We start from the raw sequence: 27,010 nt of genomic DNA on the forward strand, positions 1-27,010 counted from the left end.
TGATCATTGACATACTTTTAAAAGGATTATGAAGTATCTACAGGGGACCAGGGACCTGACCATAAGGTACAAAGCTGACTACTGGACTGGGGTCTAGTCACATGCTGACTTGGTTGGTGACTGTGACATTTGTCGGTCAACAACAGGCTGTGTGAGCTTGTTAGCAGGTGAGCCAGTGACACGGTGTTCATTTAGGCAGAAATATGTCAGCAGATCAACAACGGAGATCGAATACATAGCAGCTTATGATGCTGCTACTGAAGTTGTTTGGTTGCGTGGTTTTCTCAATGAACTTTGTTTTCAGTTAGACAAACTAACAGCACTCCATGTTGACAATCAAGCTGCTATTTGCCTGATTAAAAACACACATCATCACAAACACACCAAGCACATTGACATTAAATACCATTATATACATGAACATTTTGAAAATAATGAGATTCAAGTCTGTTATATTTATTCTGATAAACAATTGGCAGACGTATTCACAAAACCTTTAACTAGAGACAATTTCATATCAAATAGAAAAGCTCTGTCAATGGTCTCAAAACAACCTCAATAAAGCAAGTGTGGGAGTGTTGATAGCAATGAGTTCGTTGTGTTGGGCGGCCCTTTTTTTTCCACCAGATATTTATGTTTATTTTGTGTGTTCCATGACATTATAAAGTTATATCTTTGGTTTTTTTGTTTTGTTGTTACGGTTATGGTGTGTAACTTTTGGTTGCAATAAAGAAAGGAGTAATAAGTTATTTTTACTCCAATATACCGTATTTCGCTCTGTGATGTTCTGCCAAACATAATTAAATACATAAGATAGGCTAATTTTAAATTGATCTGATGTATTTGTTGCAGTATACAGAAACTCAGATCATCTGAGATAGGAATTGAAACTGCATACGAGATTGTCTGGGAGAGACTCACTAGTAACACTGCCCAAGTCCCACTCTCCGATTCTGATACACTTCGAAGATGTAGTCTAGGTCAAAATATGAAACATGTAATTTTTTTATACATGCCCATGTGGCTGCTGAACTGGTGAAAACCCTCATTCTGAGCATGTATCATTGAAACAGTAGGAGATATAACAATAATGTTTAAACATAATTACCATGGTTGCTCTTGTACTTTACAAGTTTGCAATCACATCTTTAAACATTTTGGTATATTTCAAAATCCACCTGCATCTCACAGTTTTTGAAATAATAAAAAGTTTGTGTGTAGCAAATGTAATAGCATATTTAACAACAAATTAAACCATATATGATAAAACTACATCACGAAGTCGCTGTAGTGTATACCAGTGTACATGCACCCTGTCTGCCATATGATGCTTGCTGTACATGTCGATGGTGGTGTTCGCAATTTCACTGCGCATCCATAAAAGACAAGCCCGTGAAGGATTTAATTGAAACAATAAGATCTCGCTCTTTGTAGTCTGGGAATAACTGACATGGAGGTAGTGATAGGCTTTTTCATGGCCTTTGTGTTATTTGTTTGTTGTTTGCTTCACTTCCTTCGTTGATTGGTTTTAGATATTTTGTTTGACATCTACTTTGTTATTTTACAGTATTTAGGTTGTGTTGCATTACCTTTGATAGTCAGTGCAATAAAGAGGGGATGTTGTATTATTTATTGCAAAAAACTGCTACATATGCATACTCATTGTGCACTATGCATGGCTGATTATTGCAATATTATTGCTCAATTTACAGCATGTACCACAATTTTTAAAGCAATATTTAACAGGAGGTTCGCATGTGTTCGTTCTTGAACAAGGCCTACTTAACAGTGTTCACAAATCGAGGGGATGAAAACTGGTTACGAATCAAAATTTGAATTTCCATTATATTATTCTTGAAGTGCAAATTTACATCATAGCCATAAATTAGGATTACATGGGAGAATTGTTTTAGAAAATTCTTCCACTGTCTGAATGTGTAAGCATCAAGTGACTGGATTATATGTGTTGTTCCAGCAGGAATTGTCATAATTTTCTTTAACTTTGTCTGTGTTGGGCAAACAGAACAGTTTGTTCACCAACAGCAAGTAAATAAACATCCGCTATTAGCGGGATCTGATGTTAATTTACCAAATGTTGGAGCAAATGCAACAATATTATTGGCTTTATACATAGCTTGTTGAACAATAGGTCCAAACTGGCTACCTGTTTCGTGCAAGACTATGAGCAAAGGGGATTGTGAAACACCACTTGCAGATTTCATTGACTGTATCGTGTAGCGATGGATTGCCGAATTCAATGACTGAGCGAGACATTCAGTTTTTAGTGTCCCTCTAAAGGATGGGTAAGACCTTTGTGTCTCTCCAAATTAAATCCAGATTGTTCTGAATTGTAAACATTGTCCTCTCCTAATGAAGCAATATCTGATTTTACATTTGCCACAAATGTGTTAGCTTGTTCTACTAATTGTTCTTTAGTGGTTAATTATTTTTGAGTAAGAAATCATTAATTTTTCTGGCAATAATTCTATGCCTCACTTTAAAATGGTGAACCCATTTCATAGATGCTGTGACTAGGTGGTATGACAAGTTAACTTTATCTCTCGCCCTCAAGCCCATAGTTTCAGGTCCAAGTCATGAATAGGTAGTGATTTATTGCAAGCGTTCTGGAATTGTTCCAGTACATATTTGGAAATTGCAATAATTTGTCGCTTCATGTCCCACATTCAGTGACTTGTGTTTCCCATCTATATAGTGATCTTGTATCCTTAACCTTTCTGAAATTATGTTGGGCTGTTTTTAAACTCTTATTCCTCTACTTTCCATGTCAAAATGTAACTGCCTTTTTTTTATATTCCAAATCTATTACCATTTTACTATTCTTATTGTCTTCCACAACATCCCCATAGTCCTCTTCAAACTCCTCTTTACTGTGACAGCCTCTGGACCCACACTTTCATCATCATAGGTCAGAGTACTGTATCTGTCTTACAAATATGTCAGTGTTGATAGACTCTTTAATCAAATTCACTAAATGTACTGTGAATGAAGTTTCATTGTCATTAATGATAGAGCTGATATCGTATTGTGGATGATCAAAGCTTTTGTGTAACAGGTGTAATACTTTCTTTGGATTCATTTTGCTGCATTCGAAATAACATGTATACACTCAGTCTGTTACACTTGGTATGCACTATTCAATTTCAAGTTGACATTTGTCTGCAAGTTCCGGCCGCCTGTGTATAGAAGTGGTGATTACCGAATGGCTGTGCATGCACATGCACAAATGCAATTGAAGTGCATGCATACATTAATGCATACCTGTACTACTGTCCAGTCATCCAACTCTTCATCATTGTGTTGCAGCCAAGTGATTCAATGTCCATACATGCCCTGCCGCATGACACATATTGGTGTAAAAGGAGGTGGCCATGCCTGTGTGTGTGCAAATGTCTTGGGTAGACCAAAGGCGTCATGCTCTCATCGCCGCCTCCCTCCAGACTATACGGGCACAATATACATGTGGCCAGAATAAGTCCATATTAATGCTTCCTACATGCTCATAGTTACCACAGCCTTTGTAATAATTTGTAGTGTAGATTGGCCTCCCCCGTGACACCCTTTTCTGGCAATCTACTGCAAATATCTGGAATAGGGAAATAAGGACGTACAATGAAAGATGATTCCTGCTGGAACAGCCAGCACAATTCAGCTACTTGATGTTTACTCATTCAGACCGTGAAAGAATTTTCTAGAACAGTTCTCTTATATAATCCTACTATAAGGCTATGATGTAAATATGCACCTGAAAATTCAATCTTTGATTCATAACCAGTTCGTTTTGTGAACAGTGAACCTCCTGTTAATTATTGCTTTAAAAATTATGGAAATGCTGTAAACTGTGCAATAATATTGCAATAATCAGATGTGAATGATGCACAATTTGATTGAGTGGGCAGCACTTCTTTGCAGTGGATAATACAACACTCCCTTTTTATTGCACTGACTATCAAAGATGATGCAACACAACCTAAATACGGTAAAATAACAAAGTAGATGTCAAACGTAATATCCAAAAATGAAACGGCCAAACAAATGAAACAAAATAGACAACAAACATACAAAACAAAGACCATGAAAAAGAAAACCTTGATATTGGTTATTCCCAAACTCGACAGAGTGAGATGTTATTGTTTCAATTAAATCCTCCAGGAGCCTGTCTTTTTATGGTTGCACTGTGAAATTGCAGACAACACTATCGCCAAGTATGACAAATGTCATATGGCGGACAGAGCGTGAGCATTGCGGTATGTAGGGATACTTCCTACTTATATCTAACTGCTGCGACCTCGTGATGTAACTTTATTATATATAGCTGAATTTGCTGTTAAATACACTATTAGATATACTACACGCAAACTTTTTGCTGTTTCAAAAATACTGTAGTGGGGGGAGGATTTCGAAACATAACAAAATGTTTAAATACAGGATTGCACATTTGTAAAGTACAGTAGCAACCATGAAGATTATGTTTCAACATATTTGTAATATTTCTAACCGTTTCGATGATATGTGCTCAGAAAGGTAGCTACAGCATTTTCTTCGGGAGGGTTTTCACCACTTCAGTGGCCACATGGGCACATATAAAAAATATGTGTCTCATATTTTCACCTAGACTACAACATATTAGAAGTGTATCGGAATTGGCAAATGGTATGTGGGTAGTGTTACTTCGTCATTATCAAAGGTGGGGGTAAACTTAGTATCAGGTCCTTCTATCGACCAGCCTACTCACTTCCAAACGTAACTGAAAACTTCAGAGAAAACCTAAGTAGACTAGACATAAGGTCTCCAGTCATACTATCATCATCGGAAGAGACTTTAATCGTTCAACAACCAGTTAAGAAAATTACAATTTGTAAGTGGTGGATGTGACAAGACGTCCAATGAAACATAACTCAATGCTCTCTCTGAAAACCACCTTGAAAAATTGCTTGGAAGCTCACGCATGATACAAACATATTGGATGTAGTAGCAACAAATAGAACTGCTCTCCTTTAAAGTGTCCACGTTGAAACTGGTATCAGTGACCATGAGGCATTTGTAGCAACAATGTTTACCAAAGTAAACGGCTAAACAAGTAGAAGTATATTAAAAACAAAGATTCCAAGACTTACCAAGCGGGAAAGTGCCGGTAGACAGGCACAATAAAATAACACACAAACACAAAATTTCTAGCTTTCGCAACCAACGGTTGCTTCTTCAGGAAAGAGGGAAGGAGAGGGAAAGACGAAAGGATGTGGGTTTTAAGGGAGAGGGTAAGGAGTCATTCCAATCCCGGGAGCTGAAAGACTTACCTTAGGGGGAAAAAAGGATAGGTATATACTCGCATGCCGCTCACACACACACACACACACACACACACACACACACACACACACACACACACACACACACACACACACACACACACAAGCAGACATATTTAAAGGCAAAGAGTTTGGGCAGAGATGTCAGTCGAGGCGGAAGTGCGGAGGTAAAGATGATGTTGAATGACAGGTGAGGTATGAGTGGCGGCAACTTGAAATTAGCGGAGATTGAGGCCTGGTGGATAACGAGAAGAGAGGATATATTGAAGTGCAAGTTCCCATCTCCGGAATTCGGATAGGTTGGTGTTGGTGGGAAGTATCCGGATAACCCGGACGGTGTAACACTGTGCCAAGATGTGATGGCCGTGCACCAAGGCATGTTTAGCCACAGGGTGATCCTCATTACCAACAAACACTGTCTGCCTGTGTCCATTCATGCGAATGGACAGTTTGTTGCTGGTCATTCCCACATAGAAACATCACAGTGTAGGCAGGTCAGTTGGTAAATCACGTGGGTGCTTTCACACGTGGCTCTGCCTTTGATCGTGTACACCTTCCGGGTTACAGGACTGGAGTAGGTGGTGGTGGGAGGGTGCATAGGACAGGTTTTACACCGGGGACGGTTACAAGGGTAGGACCCAGAGGGTAGGGAAAGTGGTTTGGGGATTTCATAGGGATGAACCAAGAGTTTATCTCCTTCCCTCTTTTTGCCTCTGTACTTCCGCCTCGACTGACATGTCTGCCCAAACTCTTTGCCTTTAAATATGTCTGCTTGTGTGTGTGTGTGTGTGTGTGTGTGTGTGTGTGTGTGTGTGTGTGTGTGTGTGTGTGTGGGCGCGCGTGCGCGCGAGTATATACCTATCCTTTTTCCCCCTAAGGTAAGTCTTTCCGTTCCCGGGATTGGAATGACTCCTTACCCTCTTCCTTAAAACCCACATCCTTTCGTCTTTCCCTCTCCTTCCCTCTTTCCTGAAGAAGCAACCGTTGGTTGCAAAAGCTAGAAATTTTGTGTTTGTGTGTTATTTTATTGTGCCTGTCTACCGGCGCTTTCCCGCTTGGTAAATCTTGGAATCTTTGTTTTTAATATATTTTTCCCATGTGGAAGTTTCTTTCTATTTTATAAACAAGTAGAAGGATTTATATTCTCAGCAAACTAGATTAAGGGACAGTAGTCTCGTATCTAAGGAACTTTAGAGGAATGTATAGAAGAACTGTATGGCTCATGTTTATGTATATATATATATGTACCTAGTAGAACAGTTCATGATGATAGGAGACCCTCAGTGGTATACAGTCACTGTAATGAAACAGATTATGATGTGATATATGTAAAACAAAGCATAGGGCTGTAAACATAGACATGCTGATTGAAATGCATTTGGTTATCAAGAGACTAATGCGTCAACCCTTCAACGACTACCATAACAGAATATTATTGAAGAATCTCACACAACTGGAAGAAATTCTACTCATAATGCTGTTAGTGCACCAAAGTCAGTGTCCATAGAATCAAAAAACATCAAAGAAAGTTTTGCATCACGTCGGTTCCGATAGTTCCGGAACCTGAACAGAAAATTGGAATAGAGATCAACATAAACATCATTTCCGCCCTTTTTATTTCTCATGAAAACCACACATTGCACATTGGACCGCCATACAGAGACACCTTCATAGGTGGTGTTCCACATTGCTGCACACAAGTACCTGTGATACCCAGTAGCATGTCCTCTTGAATTGATGCATGCCTGTATTCATCGTGGCATACTATCCAAACGTTTATCAAAGCACTGTTGGTCTAGATTGTCCCATTTCTCGATGGGAATTCAGCATAGATCCCTCAGAGTGGTTGGTGGGTCACGCCATCCATAAACAGCCCTTTTAAATCTATCCCAGGCATGTTTGATAAGGTTCATGTCTGGAGAACATGCTGGCCACTCTAGTCAAGCTATGTCGTTGTCCTGAAGGAAGTCATTCACAAGATGAGGGCGTGAATTGTTGTCCATGAAGAGGAATGCCTAGCCAATATGCTGCCAGTATGGTTGCACTATCAGTCGAAGAGTGCCATTCATGTATCGTACAGACAGTGCCTTCCATGACCACCAGCAGCATACATTGTCCCCACATAACGCCACCCCAAAACAAAAGCTAAGCTCCACCTTTCTGATGGACTGCCCCCTTTTAGCCCCCTTGCGGCAGTACTTTCATTTACCAGCTGTGCTTCCTTTAATTCTTGGTGATGATGCCTCTATAGCTGACTCAGTTTTACGTTTTATCCGTACAGCTGGGTTTTATCACTCGCTCTAGTGTGGGTGCTCTTGCATGATTTCTCAGGTTACACCCATTCCAGCGACTTAATTGTGACGTGGATACCAAAATAGTGTCTTTTATGGTAACAAGTTGTGTTGGTACCTCTATCAACCCCTTCCAGCTGGAGGTTCTTCGTTTGTCGTTGAGTGGTTGACCTTTTACCTGATCCATCAACCACTGTAGTCTGTGTTGCTCTAGTCAACTATTTGCTCAGCTCCTTTTAAGTGTCCTCTATTTTATGTTACTGCAGTGTTCATTTTTAGCTCTGTACCCCTTAGTGTTCCCTCCCTCTGGTTGCAGAGGTTACGCTTTTACTGTATAGGCCTTTTACAAGTATGTCTGTCTGGAACTGGGGAGCCCCCTTCAAACCCCAAAGCCAACCAACCAAACTCCACCTTTCTACATTCACTGGACAGTGTGTCTTGAGGCATTCAATTTGACTAGGTTGCGTCCAAACACGTCTCCGACAGTTGTCTGGTTGAAGGCATATGCGACACTCATCGGTGAAGAGAACGTGTTGTCAATCCTGAGCGGTCCATTCGGCATGTTGTTGGGCCCATCTTTACCATGCTGCATGGTGTTGTGGTTGCGAAGATGGACCTCGCCTTGGACGTCGGGAGTGAATTTACACATCATGCACCCTATTGCGCACAGTTTGAGTCATAACACGACGTCCCGTGGCTGCACAAAAAGCATTATTCAACATGGTGGCATTGCTGTCAGGGTTCCTCTGAGCCATAATCCATAGGTAATGGTCATCCACTGTAGTGCTAGCCCTTGGGCGGCCTGAGCGAGGCATTTCGTTGACAGTGCCTGTCTCTCTATATCTCCCCCATGTCCAAACAACATTGCTTTCGTTCACTCTGAGATGCCAGGACACTTCCCTTGTTGAAGAGCCTTTCCTGGTAAAAGTAACAATGTGGATGCTATCGAACCACGATATTGACCATCCATTCATGGTTGAACTACAGACAACATGAGCCGTGTACCTCCTTCCTGATGGAATGACTGGAACTGATCGGCTGATAGGTGCTCATTATGCATGATTGTTTACATCTTTGGGCGGGTTTAGTGGCATCTCAGAACAGTCAAAAGGACTGTGTATGTCATAAGATATCCACATCTCTCTTCAGGAATTCTGGGAACCAGGATGATGGAAGACTTTTTTTGAGGTGTGTGTACAAGACAAAATGAAATTGAGGGTTGCAAAGCAAAAGCAGATACATTGAACTGAAGTTTTCAAATGTTCCTTTACAAATGAAAATGCAGGGGTATTGCCCCAGTTTTATTCTTGCACCACTGAAAAGATGGTGATACAGATATTAGTGTTAGTGGTGTTGAGAAACAGTTGAAATTGCTGAACTTGAGCATCGCTCAAGAGCCTCATTTAATCCGTGTGAGATTCTATACTGAATTTATGGTTGAGTTAACCTCTCTGTTAACTCTAATTTACTATAGAGCCCTTGAATTTTTTAAAAAAATGGCGCACTGGTTAGAAAAGAACAGGTCACACCTGTCTCTACAAGAAAGGGAACAGAACTAATCCAAAAAACTGTCCAGTATCCTTAACATCTATTTGTTGGAGCGTCTTAAATATATTATGAGCTCAAACGTAATGAGGTATCTCGAACAAAATAACCATCTCTGTGCCAACCAGCATGGCTTCTGAAAATGTCAGTCATGTGAAAACCAACTCGAATTTTTCTCACGTGATAGGCATGGATCAAGACAGTCAGGTAGATGCAAATTTTTCTCGTTTTCAGCTATGTATATTATTTAATGTCCAAATTTACAATGTATCAAGTGAAATTTATAACTGGCTTGAGAATATTTTGGCGGAGAGGACAGAGCTTGTTGTTGTGGATGGGGAGTCATTGACATATGAAGTAACTTTGGAGTACCCAACGTGGGACCATTGCTGTCCACGCTGTAGATTAATTACCTTGCAGACAGTATTAATATCGGCCTCTGATTTTTTGCAGATGGTGCAGTTATCTACAATGAAGTACAGTCTGAAAAAAACTGCACAAATCTTCAGTCAGACCTTGGATAAGGTTTCAAAGTGATGCTACAACTGACATCTTGCTTTAAATGTTCAAAAGCGTAAAATTGTGCACTTCACAAAATGAAAACCCATACTACCTATACAGTATCAACCAGTCATACTTGAAAATAACCCAGTGGCTTGTACAACCAGCCTCAGGTTTTAAAGTTCATTATTACATTGCTGGCTATGAAACAGGCCGAGCAGCTGTTGCTTCTTCTTAGTATTTCTTCTATTCTGTCAGTAGATGTCATGACATGTTATATAACATTGGAAAGCTGAGAAATTGAACTATTTAGTGATGTATAACACACCCCATTTCTTTTGATATTTTGTGTGTTAAAAGCAATATTTTTCATGGTTTTTCACCAACTGTATACCAAGCAGTGCCATATCATAAAAAGTTTCTCTCAAATGATGAAATCAAGTCCGTTGAATAAAAGTAACAGTGATTTTTTTTTTTTTTAATTGGTATGTCTGATAGTAATTATAATGAAGATAGCGAGATAAATGATACTACAGATGACAGTGAGGCGGATGGAACAGGTGGTGAAAGTGACATTGGAGCAACAGTTGTGAATGTTGCTAAAAAACCAGAAGATAAAAGAATGGAAGTGGAGAATAAATTAGAATAAGCCTCCCAAAATTTCATTTTCTGGTTCTGGTGGCATCAATCCTAGGGTTTAAAGACCCCCCCCCCCAAACAACTAACACCCTTAGATGTGTACAGAAAAATGATTCACGTGTCTTTGTGGGAGGATGTAGCAGTAGAAATAAACAGATGTGCAACAGATTGTTATTAAAAAAATATCTTACTTCAAAACCAAACAGTGCTTGGTTTCCTACTATAACCAATGAAATTGAAGCAGATTTTGCTTTATGTATTCTTACGGTACAAGTGAAGAAGCCAACAGTTCAGTCAGACTGGTCCTAGGTTCTATTATTTTGTACATAATGAAAATGCTGACCCTGAAAACTGCCTGAACAAATTGCAACCTGTTATTGACCATCTCAAACAAAATTTCTAAAGTGTTTACTATCCTGAAGAAGATATTGCAATTGACGAAAGTCTCATGAAATTCAGAGATACGCTCTCCTACATCCAATTCAATACCGAAAAAAGGGCATATTTTGTAATAAAGTTTTTCAAAATTTGTGAGTCAAATAGAGGCTCTGTTCAGCATTTAATATTTACAAGAAAAAACTTGCACCAAGCAGTAAAGAAATCCCAATTAATGAAGCTGTTGTTATGGGCATGATGCAGCTGTATTTGGACAATGGCCATACCGTATATGTTGACAACTGATACACTTGTCTGTAAGGCTCACCGTAAGGGGCACATATGCCAGAGGAACAGTTAGATGTACAAGGAGAGACTTTTGAGTTACTTTCATGCAAGCTCATGGCTCTGAAGTGGATGGATGAAAAATAAGTAAATATTCTGCCCAGTACCCATACAGATGTCAGGATGACAGCAATAGGAAAAAGTGGTACGAAAGCTAAAACCCCAGCCCAGAAGCTCCATGCCGTTAAATGACACAGCAGTAAATGCAGTTGACAGACAGGGCCAGCAGGTGTTACCTTTCCCTCTCATGAGAAGATATGCCATAATATATTTAAAAAAATCTTGTTTCAATCAGTTTAGAATTCAGCTGTCAGAGGACATAATAGGGCAGGCCACTCTACCAGACTGCAGTGCCCTTGGACTGCCCCAACATGAAATTTTCCTTATTCAACTGCAAGCATGAAATTGGGCACATTTTGCTAGTTTCATCTGCCCAATACCACCAAGAAAACACTGTCCAGAAATTGCGCAGTGTGCAAGGGCAAGGAAGAATTAAAGTGGTACACAGTATTAGTGTGAGAAATATCTAGTAGTTTTGCACATGCCTGAATGTTTTTAGGTGTACCACACAATAAAAACCTTTTAAAAAACACTATTATATTCACTCCTCATCACTGCAATAAATAATTAAGATTGATAAAGAGTTCCTGTCACAAAAGAAAAGTGTATGGAAAAACACACCGATTTTTGTAAATTTAAATGGTAAATATAGGGTTGACTATTGGGAAAAATATTGTTAAGTCAGTGGATTAATCAGCTCATAAAAATACATGGCTGTAACACTTCATAGGGTTATGAACGGGAATAACCACACACACTTCGCTTTGGTAAAGCAGGTGGCAGACTTCAGTTTATTGGTAGCGTACTAGGGAAATGCACTCAGTCTACAGATGAGATTGATAACAAAGTACTTGAGCGACCTATCCTAGAATATTTCTTAAGTACCTGAGGTATCTATCAGATAGGACTGATAGGGGTTATTGAATATACACAGAGAACAGGTCGCAGGTGTGTTTGTCCTATAGGAGTGTATCACAGATATGCTGAATAAATTGAAATGGCAGTCACTTGAAGACGGATAAAAACTATTCTGAGGAGCATACTCTCAGAGTTTCAAGAATCAGCTTAAAATAATGAATCTAGGAATATAACACAACACCCACATATCCTGCCGTTGGGATTGTAAGGATGAAATCAGATTAATTACAGCAAGCGCAGAATTATTCAGTCATTCTTCAAATGCTCCACATGTGAATGGATTGGGAAGAAGCTCTTGTAACTGGTACTTCACAGTGGTTTGCGAAGTACAGCTGGAGATGTAGGTTAGGTAGATAGTGTGAACAGATAATTTATTGTAGGGCCAAGTCCCACTTGTGTTGTTCAGAGGTACTGGAGCTGGATGGGAGGAAAGAAGTAAATGGCATGAAAAACAAGAGATATATTCGAAGTACTGTGCATGACTTTTAGATACATACACTTAAGATAAAGTCCTCTTATTTCTTCAGATGGTTTACAAAAAAATGCTTTCTGTTTCCAGTGGTCATCCCATGTTTATTTGATAAACTGCAGATAAAAATATAGAACTAAATTGTCCATATCAAACTTATCATTATAGTGTAAAGCCAGTTTCCATACATTTTTATGGTATGGAAGTTGTTTATTAAACTTCTGCTGTTTCAGATGTATTGAAGAAAACAGTGAGGTATCATTTATTCCTGATCCCCCTAGCTGGTGCAATATAAGCTTTCGTGGCTTTCAGGAAAGAGTGCTCACTTATAGACCACAACATTGGGGAGCTGATCCAAATGCTGTTCTGTGGTTCTCGAAATATGGCTGGCGATGCACTGAAAAATTTGTGATAAAGTGTGATATATGTTCTTCAACAGTTGAATGTTCCTCATTGAGTAAGTATGAAAATAATTCTAGATTTGTGAAGGTATAAGAATAGGGCTAGAAGATTTATATTACTGCTTATTATGAAATTTTTTATTATTTGACTGTTGCGAGATGACAACTTGTAAAATGTATTAAGAAATATCTTCAAAGATGTTTTCTCAGAATTTAGAAAATGATTTCACAGAACGCACTCTTATATAGAGGGAAAAGTTTTGAATTTGCCGCCATCCTGAGCAGCACTGATATCTAGCACAAATGAGCGCGCGCGCCTGCACACACACACACACACACACACACACACACACACACACACACACACACCAAGAGAGAGAGAGAGCGCTGAATATGGGCATGACAGACCTTGGGAACCTGACTTTCGGGATGGTCAGTGCCCCATCCTCTAAGATTTTGAATTGTGGACAAACCCTCAATCTCAGTGGGTGAGTTATACAGTAATGCAATGGATAGCTAATGCGGCAAAACATTCTTTAATGGGCGACCCCTTTTAGTGCCTCAATCTTACTGCTCATGGCCTCATGGCAACTTCATGTGTCCTACTGATTAAAAGGGGGGGGGGGGGGGCGGACGGCTCCCAGTGGAGAGTCTGTCACTGGTGAATAGTGGTACAGTCAGCTAAGAAAAACATCAATTTGAAAAAGATAGGTTGTTATTCACAACATAGAGAAGGCACTAAGTTGCAGAGAGGCACACTGAAGAAGAAGAGTGCTACACATTTAACCTTTCAGGCAGCAAAAGTCCTTCCTAAAAAGAGCACACACACATTCCCATCTCACCTACCACTGTTAGCCTGCTATATCTGAATGCATTGGTTTTCCTGTTCTAGTCTCAAGTAGTGAGGGAAGAATGATTGTCTTTATGTCTCCATACAAACTTTCAATTTCTCTTGTCTTGGTGGTCTTTACTCAAAATGTACATTGTCAGCAGTAGAATCATTCTGCAGTCCGCTTCAAATGCCATCTCTGAATTTTCTATGTGGTGTTCTGCAAAAAGAAGTCCACCACCCTTGGTTAATTGTTTAGTCACCAAGCTCCAAAACAACGAAACATCTAAATGTGTAAATTGTTCTGCATTTGCAATGAGCCAGAGCTTAAATAATTGGGATAATTAATTATTCCCCCCCCCCCATTAACCATATACCTTGCCGTTGGTGAGGAGGCTTGCGTGCCTCAACGATACAGATAGCCTTACCGTAGGTGCAACCACAACAGAGGGGTATCTGTTGAGAGGCCAGACAAACGTGTGGTTTCTGATGAGGGGCAGCAGCCTTTTCAGTAGTTGCAGGGGAAACAGTCTGGATGATTGACTGATCTGGCCTTGTAACACTAACCAAAACGGCCTTGCTGTTGTGGTATTGCGAACAGCTGAAAGAAGGGGAAACTACAGCCGTAATTTTTCCCGAGGGCATGCAGCTTTACTGTATGGTTAAATGATGATGGCATCCTCTTGGGTAAAATAGTCCCCCATTCGGATCTCCGGGCGGGGACTACTCAAGAGGACGTAGTTATCATGAGAAAGAAACTGGCATTCTACGGATCGGAACGTGGAATGTCAGATCCCTTAATCGGGCAGGTAGGTTAGAAAATTTAAAAAGGGAAATGGATAGGTTAAAGTTACAGTGGGAATTAGTGAAGTTCGGTGGCAGGAGGAACAAGACTTCTGGTCAGATAAATACAGGGTTATAAAAACAAAATCAAATAGGGGTAATGCAAGAGTTGGTTTAATAATGAATAAAAAAATAGGAGTGCAGGTAAGCTACTACAAACAGCATAGCGAATGTATTATAGTGGCCAAGATAGACACGAAGCCCATGCCTACTAGCTCTGCAGATGACGAAGAATTTGAAGAAATGTATGATGAGATAAAAGAAATTATCCAGGTAGTGAAGGGAGATGAAAATTTAATAGTCATGGGTGACTGGAATTTGACAGTAGGAAAAGGGAGGGAAGGAAACATAGTATGTGAATAAGGATTGGGGCTAAGAAATGAAAGAGGAAGCCGTGTGGTAGAATTTTGCACAGAGCATAACTTAATCATAGCTAACACTTGATTCCAGAATCATAAAAGAAGGTTGTATACATGGAAGAATCCTGGAGATACTAAAAGGTATCAGGTAGATTATATAATGGTAACACAGAGATTTAGGAACCAGGTTTTAAATTGTAGGACATTTCCAGGGGCGGATGTGGACTCTGACCACAATCTATTGGTTATGAACTGTAGATTAAAACTGAAGAAATTGCAAAAAGGTGGGAATTAAAGGAGATGGGACTTGGATAAACTGACTAAACCAGAGGTTGTACAGTGTTTCAGGGACAGCTTAAGGGAACAATCGACAGGAATGGGGGAAAGAAATACAGTAGAAGACGAATGGGTAGCTTTGAGGGATGAAGTAGTGAAGGCAGCAGAGGATCAAGTGGGTAAAAAGACGAGGGCTAGTAGAAATCCTTGAGTAACAGAAGAAATATTGAATTTAATTGATGAAAGGAGAAAATATAAAAATGCAGTAAATGAAGCAGGCAAAAAGGAATACAAACGTCTCAAAAATGAGATCGACAGGAAGTGCAAAATGGCTAAGCAGGCATGGCTAGAGGACAAATGTAAGGATGTAGAGGCTTATCTCACTAGGGGTAAGATAGATACTGCCTACAGGAAAATTAAAGAGACCTTTGGAGAAGAGAGAGCCACTTGTATGAATATCAAGAGCTCAGATGGAAACCCAGTTATAAACAAAGAGGGGAAAGCAGAAAGGTGGAAGGAGTATATAGAGGGCCTATACAAGGGCGATGTACTTGAGGACAATATTATGGAAATGGAAGAGGATGTAGAACAATTACTAACAAAGAGATAGAGGGGCTGGCCAGTACTTACCTCAGCTCAGTACAGCCGATAGAGACACAAAAAACAACCGAAAATTTAAGCTCCTAGCTTTCGGAATAAATGTTCCTTCATCAGGGAGGAGAGAGGGGAAAGAAAGGGAAGAAGGGAAAGTGGATTTAGTTACTCACAACCCAGGTTATGAAGCAACAGGGAAAGGAAAACAGGGAAGGTAGCAAGGATGGAGGCATGGTTGTCAGAGGGAAGCCAAAGATCTTTGGCTTCCCTCTGACAACCATGCCTCCATCCTTGCTACCTTCCCTGTTTTCCTTTCCCTGTTGCTTCATAACCTGGGTTGTGAGTAACTAAATCCACTTTCCCTTCTTCCCTTTCTTTCCCCTCTCTCCTCCCTGATGAAGGAACATTTATTCCGAAAGCTAGGAGCTTAAATTTTCGGTTGTTTTTTGTGTCTCTATCGGCTGTACTGAGCTGAGGTAAGTACTGGCCAGCCCCTCTATCTCTTTGTTAGTAATTGTTTCACATCTTTATATGAGATTTTCCATTAATTAGTTAGAAGAGGATGTAGATGAAGATGAAATGAGAGATACGATACTGCGTGAAGAGTTTGACAGAGCACTGAAAGACCTGAGTTGAAACAAGGCCCCTGGAGTAGGCAACATTCCATTAGAACTACTGATGGCCTTGGGAGAGCCAGTCCTGACAAAACTCTACCATCTGGTGAGCAAGATGTACGAGACAGGTGAAATACCCTCAGACTTCAAGAAGAATATAATAATTCCAATCCCAAAGAAAGCAGGTGTTGACAGATGTGAAAATAACCAAACTATCAGTTTAATAAGCCACAGCTGCAAAATACTAACGTGAATTATTTACAGACGAATGGAAAAACTGGTAGAAGCTGACCTCGTTGAAGATCAGTTTGGTTTCCCTAAAAATATTGGAACATGTGAGGCAATACTGACCTGATGACTTACCTTAGAAGAAAGATTAACGAAAGGCAAACCTATGTTTCTAGCATTTGTAGACTTGAGAAAGCTTTTGACATTGTTGACTGGAATACTCTCAAATTCTAAAGGTGTCAGGGATAAAATACAGGGAGCGAAAGGCTATTTACAATTTGTGCAAAAACCAGATGGCAGTTATAAGAGTCGAGGGAAATGAAAGGGAAGCAGTGGTTGGGAAAGGAGTGAGACAGGGTTGTAGCCTCTCCCCGATGTTATTCAATCTGTATATTGAGCAAGCAGTAAAGGAAACAAAAGTAAAATTCGGAGTAGGTATTAAAATCCATGGAGAAGAAATAAAAACTTTGAGGTTCACCGATGACATTGTAATTCTGTCAGAGATAGCAAAGGACTTGGAAGAGCAGCTGAACAGAGGATATAAGATGAACATCAACAAAATTAAAACGAGGATAATGGAATGTAGTCGAATTAAGTCGGGTGATGCTGAGGGAATTAGATTAGGAAATGAGTCACTTAAAGGAGTTTTGCAAAATAACTGATGATGATCAAAGTAGAGAGGATATAAAATGTAGACTGGCAATGGCAAGGAAAGCGTTTTTGAAGAAGAGAAATTTGTTAACATAGAGTCTAGATTTAAGTGTCAGGAAGTCGTTTATGAAAGTATTTGTATGGACTGTAGCCATGTATGGAAGTGAAACATGGGCAATAAATAGTTTGAACAAGAAGAGAATAGAAGCTTTCGAAATGTGGTGCTACAGAAGAATGTTGAAGATTAGGTGGGTAGATCACATAACTAATGAGGAGGTATTGAATAGGATTGGGGAGAAGAGAAGTTTGTGGCACAACTTGACTAGAAGATGGGATCGGTTGATAGGACATGTCCTGAGGCATCAAGGGATCACAAATTTAGCATTGGAGGGCAGCGTGGAGGGTAAAAATCGTAGAGGGAGACCAAGAGATGAATACACTAAGCAGATTCAGAATGATGTAGGTTGCAGTAGGTACTGGGAGATGAAGGAGCTTGCACAGGATAGATTAGCATGGAGAGCTGCATCAAACGAGTCTCAGGACTGAAGACAACAACAACAACAACAATGAATTATTGTCACGGTCTGGCTGTTACACATTGTTAATTATTTATTGTTGTCTTTGATAATAGTAAACTCTAAATGAAAGTCGTGTCCTTACAGACAGACAATGATAAAACTCAGTTTTTAAAATAAGTTTTAATACAGAGAACATACAATGAAAACACACAATATTTTTTTCTTTTTTTCTATTGTATGGTAACTGTAAATTTCTTAACATTAGAACTTCAGAGCTCTCACTGTATCTTAACTTTACTCCTTCTGCAGGGTGAGTCATGAAGATATGCAAATATTTTGACATGTTATTCTACAAGTAAAACTAAAGAAAAAAGTTTATATAAACGTAGGTCCGCAATTGTTTAGTTATGGAGTTACATGAATCCATCAAAAAACAGTGCGACATTAAACTAAAGCACGATTTCCATTTATGTTGTTGTTATTGGTCTGGTGAATCTAATAAAACATGTCCTAGACGTGTATCTGCAGTAGTTTTTCAAAACATCCAGAGAAGCAACAGAAGTTGTAGAGAATTTAATTTTGGAAAAATGATGGTAGTAATGTTAACTGAAACTGTATGAATGTGCCAGATAATGTGCTTTTATTAATACCATAGCACACGTAAATTCATGTTAAACCAGAAAAAAACAAAGCCCAGTGTTAAGGAACTTGTACAGTGTACATACAGTTTCACAATACATTCACAATAAACGTTCAGAAATGCCTCCACTGAGTTTATTCCATGTAGCTGCATGTGTATGAACAGATGTTGTTGCTCATTTCAGTTTCACAGGGTTCTTCTTAATTTCATCTATTGCATTCATAATACGAGCAGGTAATGCCTCACATATATTGACTTTGTCCTCATAAACTATGTCTTCCATCCATCCCCATACTCAAAAATCCATTGGTGTTAAATCGGGCAATCTGGATGGCCACAGACTTGTAGCACCATGACCAATCCATTTCTGGGGAAATTGTTCATTTAAATGTGTAGTAGCTGCATTGGTGAATTGTGGAGGTGCGCCATCATGTTGAAAATACATTTGCAATCACGTAGCAAGTGGAACATCTTTGAGCAAGCAGGGCATTTCTTCTTGAAGGAATTGTAAGTACATCTCGCGAGTTAAACATTCTGGGAAAATGAATGGTCCAGTATTGTAAATGTGTGTTAATTATACCACACCACACATCTATGCTAAATTGTTGCTGGAAATTGTGTAGCGCTGTTGCATGTGGGTTTCCTGCGGACCATAGGTGCTCATTATGTACCAGGTGTACAGGTATGAAATGAGCGTTAACATTCAAATGTGCCAATAGGGAACATTTGTTGTGAACGAGCCTTAATTTTTTTTTGTTTGGTTGGTATGACATCTGTCAAAAACATTTAGTATACATCAAGTCATGGAACAAACATCATCATATGTTTTCATTGTGTTAACAATGTCGTATTTTGTACCAGATGGTGATGATTAGCGGAAAGCATTAATTTTTTGTTTTCAGTTGAAAAAAAGTGCTGTAGAGTCACATCAAATGCTTGACGAGGCATATGGTGATCATGCTCTATCAGAAGCAACATACAAAAGATTGTTTCAAGGGCTCAGAAATAATGATTTTGATGTAAGAAATGAAGAACGTGGAAGACCACCAAAAAAGTTCGAAGACGTCAAATTGCAAGCAATATTGGATGAAGATGATACTTTGACTCAGAAGCAAATGGCAGCAATGCTAAATGTTGCACAACAATCAATTTCTGACTGTTGGAAAGCTATGGGAAAGATCCAAAAGTGTGGAAAGTGGGTGCCACATGAATTGAATGAAAGACAGATGGAAAACTGAAAAATTATCTGTCAAATTTTGCTTCAAAGACATGAAAGAAAATCAATTTTGCATTGAATTGTCACTGGCGATTAAAAATGGATGTATTTTAAGAATCCTAAACGGGATCAACATTGACTGCAAAACCAGATCGATTCGGCAAGAAGACAATGCTCTGTGTTTGGTGGGATCAGAAAGGTGTGGTATATCATGAGCTTCTAAAACCCGGTGAAACTGTGAATGCTAATCGCTACAGGCAACAAATGTTCAGAAACTTCCTGGCAGGTTAAAAATGTGTGCCGGACCGAGACTCGGACTCTGGACCTTTGCCTTTTGCAGGCAAGTGCTCTACCAACTGAGCTACCCAAGCATGACCCACGCCCCGTCCTTACAGCTTTACTTCTGCCAGTATCTCGTCTCCTACCTTCCAAACTTTACAGAAGCTCTCCTGCGAACCTTGCAGAAGGACGGGGCGCGAGTCGTGCTTGGGTAGCTCAGTTGCTAGAGCACTTGCCTGCGAAAGGCAAAGGTCCCGAGTTCGAGTCTCGGTCTGACACACAGTTTTAATCTGCCAGGAAGTTTCATATCAGCGCACACTTCGCTGCAGAGTGAAAATCTCATTCTCGAAACAAATGATCAATTTGAACTATGCATTGATCGAAAAAAGACCAGAATGGGCCAGTAGACATGGCAAAGTATTTATTTTTACATGATAATGCACCTGCACACAAAGCAAAACTGGTTCAGGATACAATCAAAACACTTGGCTGGGAGCTGCTTCGCCACCCGCCGTATTCACCATACTTGGCCCCTTCTGACTACCATTTGTTTTCCTCAATGGGACACGCATTGGCTGAGGAATGCTTCGATTCCTACAAAGAAGTCGAAAATTGGGTGTCTCATTGGTTTGCTTCAAAAGATGAACATTTCTATTGGCATGGTGTCCACAAATTGCCAGAAATGTGGTCAAAATGTATAGAAAGAATTGGTCAGTACTTTGAATAAAATGTTTTTACTTTTCAATTAAAAATTAGTGTTTCATTTTCACAGAAAATGCTCATTTCATACCGGTACACCTGGTAAATTTTTTTATGCCATCTCGAGTAAACTATGCCTCATCAGTAAATAAAATGTGTTTGTGTAACTGCCAATTAGTATTTAACCAGTTGCACAACTCTAAGCGAAGGACAAAATCTCCCGGATGTAAATGATGTACTTTTTGTTTATGGTAAGGATACAAATTATTGTACTTCATTGCACACCATACCTTAGATTGTGAAATGCCTAATCGTTGAGAGCTACATTGTGTACTGGTATGTGGGCTATATGGAACGCAGCCATAATATCCTCATCATCGCCTTCACATATCGAGCACTCATACTGATTCTGAATGCTAGGTAGAGAACCTGTCTGCCATAACATAACTCTGCTAATGATTCATGTATTCGAAATCCTCTGAGTGGGATAATGTACGCGATATCCATTAACTGCAGCCGTATCATTACTATCACATTTGCCGTAAACAAACACCATGTCAATGTATTCCTCTCTCGTAAATTTGAAAGGCATCCCTATTTCATAAATAATCCACAAACTGCAACAGTTACTATGTGGTTTTACTTAAATACACTGTACAATACAAAAAACTTACTCATTTCAAGGTTAGGAAAGGACTGAAACAACTCACTAACGGTTACCAGCAATGACGTAAACATTTCTACATTCTTAATGGAAAGTAAACAAATTTACTTGTGTAATAATCTTTGCTTCTCTGGATGTTCTGGAAAACTACTGCAGATACACATCTGAGACATGTTTTATTAGATTCACCAGACCAGTAACAACAAAATAAATGAAAATTACGCTTTACTTAAACCTCATACAGTTTTGTGATGGCTTCATATTAGCAAAGTTGCAAAATTTCAGGCAAAATCTGTTTTGCGGATCTATGTTCATATGAACTTTTTACTTTAGTTTTACTTTCAGAGTAACATATTGAAATATTTGCATATCTTTGTGAATCACCCTGTATATACAGGAGCAAAACTTAAAACTTTAATCTGTAGGAAATTTGGTTTGTTTTTATGAAATACATCAATAAAATTTACTGGTCTTATTTTTTGTAACTGAAAACCTCTTGAGATAACTGTATATGGTTTTTTTTTTTTTTTTTAATAAAACAAGAAAACATAAGAAGCTCTGTCTCCACTTTTGCTACTGTGAATGGTTGGAAAAAAATATTAAAACTTTAAAAAGTTGTGTTCTAGCAAATTATAAAAATAACATAACAAGTATAACCAAATAACACCCAATGGTTTTGCTCCTGGAAATTGCTCAGTCACTCCATCAAAATAAATTTTTTCTGTCTCGTCCCTTTCAGAGCTAAGCAGAACAAGTCCAGGAAGCTGACACTCTTCCATAGACTATAATAATAATAATAAAAATAAAATTTATCAAGTATCGCATAATCAATTAAAGTCCCTAAAATAATACATCATCAGGATATTGTACATCTGGCAAGAACATTGATGTTTACAATTTATGAACTATAGTTTTGGGTTTAAAAATATTTTTCTACATTCTATGTTTGTCAGTCTTTTTGTCATTGTCAGATTGCTTGCAAGTTACTTACTGCCATTAGCCTGAAATACTTTTGCAGCAGAACATTTCTGTTTATTTTTCATGGCGACATAGAACTCATTTAGAGAACAAAAGAGGTGTTCTTTTAAAATTATTATTTGATCGAGACAGAAAGGAACTAATGACATTAGCTGCAAATGAGCATTGATTTAAATCAATGGGGAAAGCTGAAAATTTGTGCCAGACCGAGATTCAAACCTGGTTCTAGTGCTTTCCACATGTTGCAGTGGTAAGCAGGTGACCCGGATTTGAATCCCACCCTAGAAAACATTTTCAACTTTCTCGACTGATTTAGATCAACACACACTGCCAGCTAATGTCATTAATTCCTTTGTGTCTTGATTGATTCATAATTGCTACAGGATTGAAATTGTGTCTTCTCTTTCAGACATGTCCGAAAGTAGAGACGACTCATACATATTTAATTTGGTAGTGAGGATTTTAAGATAAGCATTGGCTAGCTTCAGTCTGGCATGAAGTGCTATATTTTAATATAATGCCCATTCCTTCATCATTCATGAATGAATGATGAATATAATGCTGTTCTGTGGTTGTTTACATTGTATTTTGACTTTTGTCTAGTAGTATGCTGGTGCATGTATTTGTTTTTATTTCACTGTTTTCACAAGCTAGCTATATTACATTTAAAATAATCACATGTATAAAGGTAAGTACATCTAATTTTGGAAACCGTTTACAACCTGGTTCTTTGTTTGGCACCAAAAACAGTTGTGACATATTTTTCTTGTAGTATTGGTGATGTGTTTCTACATCCACACTTTGCAAACCACTGTGAAGTGCACAGCAGAGGGTACTTCTCATTGTAACATCTATTTGGACTTCTTCCTGTTTCACTCACATATGAAGTGCAGGAAGAATGACCATTTAAACGCCTGTGTGCAAGCTCTGAGTGATCAAATCTTCTCCTCATGATCCCTACGAAGTGATACATATGGATTCATAATTCAGTGATGTTTCTTAAAACTTTGTAAGTAGGTGGTGGTGTTCTTTTTTTTTTTTTTAGGCTATCAGTTTTGTTTGTGATGCTTCACTTCATATTTCTACTGCATCTACAAATTGGATGAGAATGATGAGTGGTGTGCAGTTTTCACCACATTTATATGTTTACAATGTTTGATAATCATATTCGTTATAAATTGTTTTTAAGATAGCTTACATGCAAGGAATCTCAATGCCTGTCCTACTGGAGACTGTCCCTGATTGTGATACCAAAGAATTATGTCCAGTTTTCCATTTTTACAATGGAATTTTTTACATTTAGATGCTTTCGTTGAAATACTGGACTATTTCATTGGTAACACTGTTGCACAATACCGCTAGGTTGTCATAGGCTTTGTGTTTGCAAGTTTGTTTTAAGCCATGCAAACTTTTTCCCGTTGCTACTATACAATTTTATCAATTAACAGCCAGCTCCTTTGATATCTAGCCTATCCAATATATAGCGCTGTTAACAAACTCAGATTCTTTTTCAAGATCAAGAAACACACCAGTGATTCTGTAAGCCATACACAAAAGTAATAATAAATAAGTCTAGTAACATACTCCTTGTTCTGTGGCAATTATTGTGTTGTGTATTGACTCTGCTCCAGCTAAGGCAGCTGATTTATTTTTCATAAAGCTGTTCTGTTTCTCAGTTATTAAATTGTCAGCTTAGAATGTTGAGGGCAAATATCTCCTTGTATCAATATTGTAGATTGTTGAAGTGGCCATCAATAGATTTTAGAACAGAAGGAAAGTACCCATTGAAAAGATTTGCAGTCTTTTGTTTGAATTTGATGATACTTCATTTGTGGTTGTTGGTAAGATCAGTAGGTGATTTGCCCTAAAGCTGTTGATAACTTTGCAAATAACTACTCCAATATTATTTGAGTTTCTGAAGAGTGTGGCTGCATAGTTCCTTCTAGTTGCTAGTAGTTGATCTTTGTAAATAGTCTTGATAGTTATTAAATTCTACTGTTGGTGCTGTCATTGTTGCAACCTTTAGCATTCCACATTGGAAAGTCTTATTTTTTTCTCTTGCTGTTTTCACTTTGAGGTATACACTTGTATTTTTTTGTCATCATTAACTAGCAATAAGCTTTTTTGCTTACTGTTGAGATTTTTCAGCATTGTTTTTGTGTGTGGTTGCTTTTGTCACATTTCTTAATATAAGGCAAGCTACAGGACTTGTGCATCTTATGTGTAGTGGAACTTACTGGTTATAATGTAGTCACTGAATAATCCACTGCTATTGATGTGTTTAATGGGGCTCAGTCCAGTAATATAATATTAGCTTTAGTTTTTTCGAGCTGTTGTCAGTAGACAGCATGTCAATCTTTATAATGAAAAATCACTTGTAATACCTTTTAACAAATCAAACTTTGGCACAGAAAGGGGTGAAATACGCAGGTGTAAAACTCTTTGGCAATCTACTCATAGAAATAAAATGTCTGACAGATAGCGGAGATGTTTTCACGTGTAAAGTATAGAGCTTTCTCTTTAACAGCTCCTTCTATACCGTAGAGGAATTCCTAAGTATTGGTAATCAGTCATTTAAATAAATTCTGTAAATGGCCATGTAGCCTAATAAACATTATTTTTTGTATATAACAGAGGGAAACATTCCACATGGGAAAAATATATCTAAAAACAAAGACTCTGTAACTTACCAAACGAAAGCGTTGGTACATTGATAGAAACAATAACAAACACAAATACACACACACAAATTTCAAGCTTTCACAACCCATGGTTGCTTCATCAGGAAAGAGGGAAGGAGAGGGAAAGACGAAAGGATGTGAGTTTTAAGGGAGAGGTAAGGAGTCATTCCAATCCCAGGAGCGGAAAGACTTGCCTTGGGGGAAAAAGGGACAGGTATACACTCGCGCTCGCACACACACACACACACACACACACACACACACACACACACACACTTCCATCCGCACATAACACACAAGCAGACATGTAAAGGCAAAGAGTTTGGGTAGAGATGTCAGTCGAGGCGGAAGTACAGAGGCAAAGATGTTATTGAATGACAGATGAGGTATGAGCGGCAGCAACTTGAAATTAGCGGAGGTTGAGACCTGGTGGGTAACGGGAAGAGAGGATATACTGAAGGGCAAGTTCCCATATCCGGAGTTCTGATAGGTTGGTGTCACTGGGAAGTATCCAGATAACCCGGACGGTGTAACACTGTGCGAAGATGTGCTGACCGTGCACCGAGGAATGTTTAGCCACAGGGTGATCCTCATTACCAACAGACACTGTCTGCCTGTGTCTGTTCATGCGAATGGACAGTTTGTTGCTGGTCATTCCCACATAGAAAGCTTCACAGTGTAGGCAGGTCAGTTGGTAAATCACGTGGGTGCTGTTTCACGTGGCTCTGCCTTTGATTGTGTACACCTTCTGGGTTACAGGGCTGGAGTAGGTGGTGGTGGGAGGGTTCATGGGACAGGTTTTACACCGGGAGCAGTTACAAGAGTAGGAGCCAGAGGGTAGGGAAGGTGGTTTTGGGATTTCGTAGGGATGAACCAAGAGGTTACAATGGTTAGGTGGACGGCGGAAAGACACTCTTGGTGGAGTGGGGAGGATTTCGTGAAGGATGGACCTCATTTCGGGGCAGGATTTGAGGAAGTCGTATCCCTGCTGGAGAGCCACATTCAGAGTCCGATCCAGTCCTGGAAAGTATCCTGTCACAAGTGGGGCACTTTTGGGATTCTTCTGTGGGAGATTCTGGGTTTGGGGGGATGAGGAAGTGGCTCTGGTTATTTGCTTCTGTACCACGTCGGGAGGGTAGTTGCTGGATGCGAAAGCTGTTTTCAGGTTGTTGTAATGGTTCAGGGATTCAGGACTGGAGCAGATTCGTTTGCCACGAAGACCTAGGCTGTAAGGAAGGGACCGTTTGATATGGAATTGGTGGCAGCTGTCATAATGGAGGTACTGTTGCTTGTTGGTGGGTTTGATGTGGACGTATGTGTGAAGCTGGCCATTGGACAAATGGAGGTCAACGTCGAGGAAAGTGGCATGGGATTTGGAGTAGGACCAAGTGAATCTGATGGAACCAAAGGAGTTGAGGTTGGAGAGGAAATTCTGGAGTTCTTCTTCACTGTGAGTCCAGATCATGAAGATGTCATCAATAAATCTGTACGAAACTTTGGGTTGGCAGGCCTGGGTAACCAAGAAGGCTTCCTCCAAGTGGCCCATAAATAGGTTGGTGTATGAGAGGGCCATCCTGTTACCCATGGTTGTTCCCTTTGTTGGTATGTCTGGCCTTTGAAAGTGAAGAAGTTTTGAGTTAGGACGAAGCTGGCTAAGGTAATGAGGAAAGAGGTTTTAGGTAGGGTGGCAGGTGATCGGCGTGAAAGAAAGTGGCATCAATGGTTACGAGGATTGTTTCAGGGGGTAACAGATTGGGTAAGGATTCTAGGCGTTCGAGAATGTGGTTAGTGTCTTTGATGAAGGATGGGAGACTGCATGTAATGTGTTGAAGGTGTTGATCTACATAGGCAGAGATACGTTCTGCGGGGGCTTGGTAACCAGCTACAATGGGGCGGCCGGGATGATTGGGTTTGTGAATTTTAGGAGGTAGGTAGAAGGTAGGGGTGCGAGGTGTCGGTGGGGCCAGGAGGTTGATGGAGTCAGGCGAAAGATTTTGTAGGGGGCCTAAGGTTCTGAGGATTCCTTGAAGCTCCGTCTGGACATCAGGAATGGGATTACCTCAGCAAATT

The 27,010-nt window shown here is 39.4% G+C and overlaps 1 protein-coding gene across 9 annotated transcripts in view; it reads left to right on the forward strand.

Annotated features, from left to right (window-relative positions):
• Positions 1 to 27,010, forward strand: part of LOC126347463 (uncharacterized) — a 48,266-nt gene that overhangs the window by 6,775 nt on the left and 14,481 nt on the right. For all 9 annotated transcript variants that reach the window (XM_050002279.1, XM_050002274.1, XM_050002276.1 and 6 more), the window contains exon 3: positions 12,704 to 12,927. In XM_050002279.1, coding sequence (XP_049858236.1) covers positions 12,704 to 12,927 — 224 coding nt within the window. The remainder of the gene's footprint in view (positions 1 to 12,703; positions 12,928 to 27,010) is intronic.

Source organism: Schistocerca gregaria, chromosome 1 (genome assembly GCF_023897955.1).
Source record: "Schistocerca gregaria isolate iqSchGreg1 chromosome 1, iqSchGreg1.2, whole genome shotgun sequence".
In the NCBI taxonomy this organism is placed as follows: Eukaryota; Metazoa; Arthropoda; class Insecta; order Orthoptera; family Acrididae; genus Schistocerca; species Schistocerca gregaria.